Below are 9039 nucleotides of genomic sequence, written 5' to 3'. Positions count from 1 at the left end.
CAATGTCTTCTGGTTGGAGAGGAACTATACCTTGCTAGTAAATTTACAGCAAATGATATATCGGGTCTTGTATTATTAGCAAGATACATTAGCGCTCCAATGGCACAAGATATGGTACTTCAGGACCAAGGATATCTTCATTTTCTTCTTTAGGATGGAATTGATCCTTCTCCACATCCAAAGATCTTACGATCATTGGGGTACTCAAGGGATGTGACTTATCCATATAAAATCTTTTCAAGATCTTTTCTGTGTATGTTGTTTGATGAATAAAGATCCCATTTTTTATATGCTCGATCTACAAGCCGAGACAAAATTTAGTCTTTCCAAGATCTTTCATCTCAAACTCTTCTTTTAGAGTTTTTATTATTGTTGGAATCTCTTCAGGAGTCCCAATGATATTTAAATCATCAACGTACACAACAATAATAATGAATCCAAATGTAGTTTTCTTTATGAAAACACATGGACAAATATCATCATTCTTGAATCCATTTTTGGTCAGATACTCAGTAAGACGATTATACCACATTTTTCCAGATTGCTTCAAACCATATAAAGATCTTTGCAATTTGACTGAGTATAACCCTTGCGAATATTCATTGGGTGGTTTAGATATCTTTAGTCCTTCAGGGACTTTCATATAGATATCCCGATCTAATGAGCCGTATAAGTAGGTTGTTACCACATCCATTAAATGCATATGCAGTTTATGATATGCAGATAAACTGACCAAATAACGCAATGTTATCGCATCCACTACAGGGGAATACGTTTCTTCATAATCTATACCGGGCCTTTGTGAAAAACCTTGTGTCACAAGTCGGGCTTTATAGCGCACAACTTCATTTTTCTCATTTCGTTTTCTCACAAATACCCATCGGTATCCAACAGATTTTACATCTTCAGGTGTACGGACTACAGGTCCAAAAACTTCACGTTTTGTAAGTGAGTCTAATTCAGCCTTCATGGCTACTTTCCATTTTGGCCAATCATTTCTTTGTCGACATTCTTCGACTGATCTTGGCTCAAGATCCTTACTTTCATGCATGATATTTAATGTCACATTATATGCAAATATTTCATTGACAATTGTCTTATTTCGGTCCCATTTCTCTCCTGTAAAGACATAATTTATCGAGATCTCGTCATTTTCACTATTTTCAGGTACCTGAACGTCTTCTGGCGTTATATCATAATTTTGGATAACTGCAGGTGTCTTCACTATGTCTTTTTCAACAGAAATAGTATTTACCTCTTTTCTCTTTCGAGGATTTTTGTCTTTGGAACCAATAGGCCTGCCACGCTTCTGGCGTGTATTTGCTTCGGTGACAATTTGTCCAACTGGGACATCAATTTGTATTGGGGCATTTTCTGCTGGTATATAAGATTTGGTTATCCTCTTTGTATCAGAAAATGCATCAGGCAATTCATTTGCTATTCTTTGCAAATGTATAATCTTTTGAACTTCGAGTTCACATTGCCCTGATCGAGGATCTAAATGCATCAAGGATGATGCATTCCAATTAAGTTCCTTTTCAGGAAGCTTATTCTCTCCCCCTAATGTTGAAAATTTTGATTCATCAAAATGACAATCCGCAAACCAGGCTTTAAATACATCTCCAGTTTGTATCTCAAGATACCTCACTATAGAGGGAGAATCATATCCAACATATATCCCCAATTTTCTTTGGGGTCCTATTTTAGTGCGATTAGGTGGTACAATGGGAACATATATCACACACCCGAATATTCTTAAATGGGAAACATTTGGCTGCTGGCCAAAAGCTAATTGCATAGGAGAGAACTGATGGTAACTCGTTGGCCTCAAACAAATAAGTGCTGCGGCATGTAATATAGCATGCCCCCAAACCGAGGTTGGAAGATGTGTTCTCATAAGCAAAAGTCTAGCAATTAATTGGAGGCGTTTAATAAGCGATTCTGCTAACCCATTTTGTGTGTGAACATAAGCTACTGGATGTTCAACACTTATTCCATTAGCCATACAATATGCATCAAAAGCTTGGAAAGTAAATTCACCAGCATTATCAAGACAAATTGCTTTGATTGGATTTTCTGGAAATTATGCTTTTAATCGAATAATTTGAGCCAATAATCTTGCAAACGCCAGGTTGCGAAAAGATAATAAGCACACATGTGACCATCTCGAAGATGCGTCTATTAGGACCATAAAATATCTAAAAGATCCACATAGTGGATGAATAGGTCCACATATATCACCTTGAATCCTTTTTAGGAATTCAAGGGACTCAAATCCAATCTTTACTGGTGATGGCCTTAAAATTAACTTTCCCTGAGAACATGCAGCACAACAAAATTCACTAGATTTAAGAATCTTCTGGTTCTTTAGTGAATGTCCATGGGAGTTTTCAATAATTCTCCTCATCATGGTTGTTTTTGGATGACCCAATCGGTTGTGCCAAGTTATGAATTCATTTGGTATAGAAAACTTCTGGTTTACAATGGCATGTGATTCAATTGTACTAATCTTGGTATAATATAACCCAAATGAAAGTGAGGGCAACTTTTCTAATATAACCTTTTTATTTGAATCATGAGTTGTGATACATAAGTACTCGTGACTTCCCTCATTCATAGTCTCAATATGATATCCATTTCGGCGAATATCTTTAAAACTCAACAAGTTTCTTCGAGACTTGGTAGACAACAGTGCATTATTTATTATGAATTTTGTTCCTCCGGAAAACAAAATTATAGCTCTTCCGGAGCCTTCTATCACATTGCTTGAGCCAATAATAGTATTAACACATTCTTCTTTTGGCACAAGATAGGTAAAATATATATCACTTTTGAGAATAGTGTGTGAACTTGCACTATCCGCAAGGCATACACCTTCATTATATATCCTTGCCATTTTCTTCAAAGACAAATAATAATAAAATGAGTAATATGCACAATTAAATTGAATACTTGATCAGAATTATTTTTCTTAAGAAACACTGTACATAAAATAATGTCATATACTAAAATTTTATTTTAAAACATGACACATTTAATGATTTCAAAAGTCATAAACATTAATATTTCATTATTTATATACATCATATTCGAAACTCAAATACAAAAAAACTTAACAATAAGTACTTTACATTATTTATTTACATGGATACTTAACAGTCTCACATATTAAACTATTCCATCATTGATCAAATGACCAATATTTCCTTCAGGATCCTCAAAGAAATCAGATACATCATAATGAGTGGTGGAATTTTCAGTATCATTTGAAACAAAATTCGATTTTTTTCCCTTGTCGTCCTTTTTCAAGGATGCCTGGTAAAGATCGACTAGGTGCCTTGGGGTACGGCAGGTACGTGACCAATGGCCATTTTCACCACAACAGAAACACTTATCCTCTGTTGATTTATTCTGCCCGATATTTCTTTCTTTATCCCACTTCTGGTGAGATCCTCTCTTTTGAATATAATTCCTTTTCCTTCCATAATTTTTCTTGTTATTAAAATCTTGTCATTTACCTCTTCTGGGGTAATTTGCCGCATTTACTTCAGGAAATGGGGCGGTGCCAGCTGGGCGAGCTTCATGATTTTTCAATAGCAATTCATTGTTGCGTTCAGCAACAAGAAGGCAAAAAATTAACTCAGAATATTTTTTAAACCCTTTTTCTCGATACTGTTGCTGTAGGAGCACATTCGAGGCATGGAAGGTTGAGAAAGTTTTCTCCAACATATCATGATCAGTTATCTTTTCCCCACATAATTTCATTCGTGAGGTGATTCGAAACATTGCAGAATTATATTCATTTATATATTTAAAATCTTGTAGACGCAAGTGCGTCCATTCATATCGAGCTTAAGGAAGTATCACTGTTTTCTGATGATTATACCTTTCTTCAAGGTCTTTCCAAAGATCTGCAGGATCTTTTAATGTGAAATATTCATTTTTCAATTCCTCGTCAAGATGACGACGAAGAAAAATCATGGCTTTGGCTTTATCCTTCTGGGATACATTATTTTCAGCCTTAATGGTATCTCCAAGATCCATTGAATCAAGATGAATTTCAGCATCTAATATCCATGATAAATAATTATTTCTAGATATATCAAGAGCATTGAATTCAAGATGAAAGAGCTTCGAGATAATAAAAATTTGTTACCTAAGTCTTCCTAAAAATTTGATCAGAGACTCAAAATTTGTTACCTAAGTCTTCCTAAAAATTTGATCAGAGACTCGTGCTGATAACATGTGGTAAAATAATATAAAATAAAAAAATATAAATATGTTCTTATATCACTATAATATAAGTAGTTTATCTATTTACCAGTATTATAAATATTATAATTTAAAACTACAAAGAGATCAAAGAGAGAAAAAATTTATTGGCAGTATATAACGAGAAGGATATTATATAAGAGAGAATGTAATGTTTTATTAATGTGTGTATAACATTCCTAAGATTACCTCTATATATAGACATATAAAATTTGATTTCCAAGTTCATTCAGTGTTAGAAAATATCAACCGCCCATATTAATAGGCATCCAATCTTATCACAACAAAAACGTTTTTAAGGAAAAAAAGAGAGAAAGAAGTCCCAATAATTCATAAAAGCTATGAGGAAACAAGCCAGCAAGCATTTAATAATAGGAAGGCCAGACGAAATAATAAAAAAAAAAAGAAAAAAAAGCGCCATTTATCGACCTCGCCAATGCCCGAGGCGAATAAAAACACAACCTTATCAAAATTTATTCACTCAAATAAAAATTTGCTTTCAACACTTTCCGGAAAGGAGAACAGGATTGCAACTGTGGTTCAGCTAAAAGGTCACAACACATTTTATAAAACATTAACCAAGAAAACAAATAAAGAAAAGAAACACAAATGCGTGAACAAATATCAAGAAACAGGGAAGCTCCCAAATTACAAATTCAACCCTATACAAGATATTCTATGTTACAGAATGTGCATCCAATAATATAAAGATGAATAAAGATATGGTTAAATTCTAAAACCCAAACCAGGCCATCTCTTTGCCCCCTCCTTCTTGGTCCTCTTTGAGTTTGGATCAATCAGGTTTTCCAGAGATTTCGCTTTCCTATCTCGTGTCTTGCCTGCTTCTTTCAGGAGCTCAGCAAGCCTGCGCTTCTCATCTTCAAAATCAGGATTTGCAATTCCGAGCTTTTCTTCCCTCAATTTAAGCACATACTCTAAGATCTCAATTGCATCTCCCACTCTGAACAATGCCATCATGTTAGTTCAAGAACAGAAGGTTGCAGATTTAACATCAGAGAATATGTAGGAAAATACTAAAGGCTTGTAAACAGAATTCCCACATAAATTTTCCTCCAACAAAGCATCTACTTACTACTTAGTTCCACAAAAGCCCATTTTGGTTGTATTTTAAATCGGTTCTAATACAAATGTTATTAGTATTCTATTTTTTAGGAGGGGACATTTTAGCAAAAAGTATGCAACAAACCGTGGGAAAAAGTAATTTATCTGTGCCAAATCTGGAGAAGAACTTTGGAGCGAACATTCCAATAAGTAAAACTTGAAAGAAAATACTAATGTTGAAAAAATAAGTTTACCTTCCCATAGCATCATAAGTTGCTGCAAGATTGCTATACACTCCAAGAGTATCTTGATGGCATGGGCCACACTCTTGTTCAAGAATGCCCCTAGCTTCTTCAAACAGTTCAGCAGCCTCATCTATCTTGAACAGCTGCACACATGCCAACCCCATCTGGTTCAAAACAATGCCAAAGAAGGCAGACTTCCTTTCTCCACTGACCCTGAGTTTTGTTACCGCACTCTCAAAAGAGTTCCTTGAATCTTCATACCGCCCAATCATGTAATACATCACCCCCATGCGTGCTTCTATCCCAGCAATTGTGCTCTGCTGTCCTGGTTTATCCTCCAACAATTTCATTGCCTTTTGTAAAAGCTTCAGTGCTTCCTCAGGCTCATCCACAGACTCAAAAATGGCCGAAACTTCAGTCAAACCACCAGCAATCTCTTCTGCAGTGGTTCCAGGCACTGGTTTTGAGTATATTCGAAGGGCATTTTCGCAATAGGACTTGGACTCTCGAAGCTTTCCAGTCCTGTGGTACAAATCAGCTAGTCTTACAAAGACAGATGCAACCGAAGAGTGGTTTTCTCCCTTGGCTGATTTGAACACAGTAAGTGCCTTCTGGTACGAGAAGATAGCCTCGTCAAAGCGACAGAGAGACATGTAGATGTTTCCAATGCTGACATCAATAGAAGCAACTTCATTGTCCTGTCCATTTGCAATCATCGCCATGCTGGCAAGGACAAGGTGCTCAAGAGCCGCTTCGTAATCCCCTTTTGCCTCGCATATAAGGGCCATAAGCCTTCTATCAGCTGCCTCTTCAAGAGAGGCTGGTTCGCTGTGCACACGATGAATCTCAAGCGTCTTCTTGCACAGTTCTTCTGCCTTATCAAACTGCATCGCTTGAACATTGGCCTCAGCCAAGTATCTGCAACATACAAGACCATTTTTATTATTCATCAGCACATCATCAAATGAAAAACCCACTCATCAGCCAAGCATGCCAAATAATCGCAGGAATCACAGATTATTATAACAACAATGAAACTTAATAGATGGCTGCTGATATCTGGGTACTAACTAAGATCAAGTGTCAATAGTCTAAATTCTAAAGTTTGCTCCAAATCTAGTCGAGACAGAATTTATGGCTTTCAAGTATAACATAATGCACAGAAGAACAATTTAGCTTTAGCAAATATCCAAAACGCATCTGCTAACAACAGATAATATCCGTAATTCCGCACCAGAGTTTCCAAATCCGAATCAATTCCGTATATCCCGCAGTATAATGCAGTCTCCAAATCCAAATTCAAACGAGAGTATAAAATTCCGAATCGAGACGTAATTAACCTTAATAAATTTATCATGGTGAAATCGAGATGAGATACCTGCAAGTTTCTCCAACCCTAGGATCAGTCTCGCCCAAGGCTTGGATCTGAATCTGGAGTCCCTGGTCGTAGCAAGAGATGGACTTATCGACCTGGCCAAGCATGGAGAACGTGTCTCCGAGCTGCATGTACCCGGAGAAAGCGGCGAGCGCGTGATCCGCACCTCTTGCGACGTCAGGAACCTGGATCGCGCGCTCAAGCACCGGCACAGCCTCCTCGAACCTCCCTAAGCTGCAGTAGATGGCGGCGAGGACGTGGAGGCTCATGGCGAGGTCGAGGCTGGGCTCGCCGTCGAGGGCGCATCGCTCAAAGGACTTAGAAGCCCGGATAGCGTAGTCGAGGGCCTTGGCAGGCCCGTCGCCAGAAGCGATGGTGTCGCGGGCTAGCTTGAGGAGAAATGGGCCAAGATCGGGGTTATCGAGAGAGGCATCGGAGAGAAGGTGGTTGGAATTGGGGGTTTCGGGAGTCTTCTTCTTGGATCGGTAGGGAGAAGGTGAGGGTGGTTTCTTGGGAAGAGGGGAAGGGGTTCTGATGGATTCGGATCTTTGGGTTGGAGTGTTGGGTACTGAGACTCGGAGGGGTGGAGCTTCCGGTGGGGTCTTAACGAGACCCGGCATGGTTCAATTGAAAGAGAGAAAGGGAAGGGAAGGGGACTTGTGCTTGTGCTTGTGCTTGTCTGTGAGATTTGTAAAGGGAGACACTTGAGAGGATAAGAACAAGGCACCACTCGCACCCGAAATCAGATGTTTCAGCTTAGCTTGCTTGTGTGAGCTGTGAGGGAGGTTTCACCCGTTCACTTTCACCTCTCTATCAGTCTATCTAATCCAGCATCTTTTCTATTTTTTTTTTTCCTATGCTTTATGCCGTTGCTGCTTCTGCTGCTGCTTCTTTTTACCTATATCAGGTTACTATTGTAATTCAACAACCTCTCCTTCCTTCCCCCTCTATCACCTTCTTTTTCTCTCAAGTTAGCTACTATTAATAAAACTAACCCCTTATCTTTTGATTCAGACTCTACTTATGATACTATCTATAAAAGTGAAGCTCATAGTCATACTTCAGTTTTCATTCATATTTTAGGTAATACCGTAATAGTAATACACTGATACCGCCGAATTATAGTTTTTGGCCTCTTTTTTATTTCTGCTTTTTTTCTTCCGAGGCATATATGTCTCTGTTTCCTTGTCTGATATGTTATAAATTTCATCAATTAAATTAAAGAATAAAAGGCCTGAAAGAGTTTCCACACGATTTGTTAATAATTTGTCCTCACCAATATATATATATGCTAATTGACACAACATCTAAAATATAGAATATTGGATACCGAAGAAATGCATTTGGGTTGTTGGCAAATGTATATCGATATAACCCCTACCACACTCATTATTAAATACGTAAATACGATTAGTTTTCTCTGTTTGGGCCCAGATCTCTACCCTTCCAGCGGAGGAACCAGGAGAGAAAGAAGTTAGCCTGGCACTCTGGCAGAATTTAATTATATATTTAAAAGATGAAAAAAATTGAAAAATATATATATTTTTTCTTTAATAAAATAGGTTGAAGTTCTAATTTCGAAAACCTAATACCTTACATGGTTATAATTTAAAAATATAATTTATATACCCAAAATAAATTATTATATATTTATATATAAATATATATTATTTAACTTATTTTTATTATATATTTTATATTTTAATATGTATTTTATATTGATAATTGACTTTTGATATGTACTTAATATGATCTTATTAAATTAGATAGTATCTAATTAGTCGAATTAATTAAATGACTTGTAATTTTATATATGCTTATTAATTTTTAAAAAAATATTATTTATACAAAAAAAATAGTAAGATAATAAAATAATTAATATTTTGATTATTTTGAATTTGTAATTTTTATTATTTATATTTAATAAGTTTCATTATTTTGATTTAAGAATAATTAAAATATTATTTTATTACGTTACAAGCACTTTTATTTTAAAAAATCTTCAACTATATTAATTTATCACTTTAACAACTTTTTTATTTTAGATAAATATAATAAGAAAATAATCAAATTCCTCTAAAATAA

The 9039-nt window shown here is 36.1% G+C and overlaps 1 protein-coding gene across 1 annotated transcript; it reads right to left on the bottom strand.

Annotated features, from left to right (window-relative positions):
* Positions 1 to 4811: 4811 nt before the first annotated feature.
* On the bottom strand, positions 4812 to 8295 carry LOC112790729 (protein KINESIN LIGHT CHAIN-RELATED 1). Its single transcript, XM_025833265.3, has 3 exons — positions 6958 to 8295; positions 5589 to 6497; positions 4812 to 5233 (listed from the first exon to the last, which is right to left on the bottom strand). Exons 1-3 carry the CDS (start codon positions 7572 to 7574, stop codon positions 4999 to 5001), a joined length of 1761 nt encoding a protein of 586 aa, XP_025689050.1. The 5' UTR covers positions 7575 to 8295; the 3' UTR covers positions 4812 to 4998.
* Between the last annotated feature and the right edge of the window lie 744 nt (positions 8296 to 9039).

This window comes from Arachis hypogaea, chromosome 3, assembly GCF_003086295.3.
Source record: "Arachis hypogaea cultivar Tifrunner chromosome 3, arahy.Tifrunner.gnm2.J5K5, whole genome shotgun sequence".
NCBI lineage: Eukaryota > Viridiplantae > Streptophyta > Magnoliopsida > Fabales > Fabaceae > Arachis > Arachis hypogaea.
This window is presented reverse-complemented; position numbering and strand designations above follow the sequence as displayed.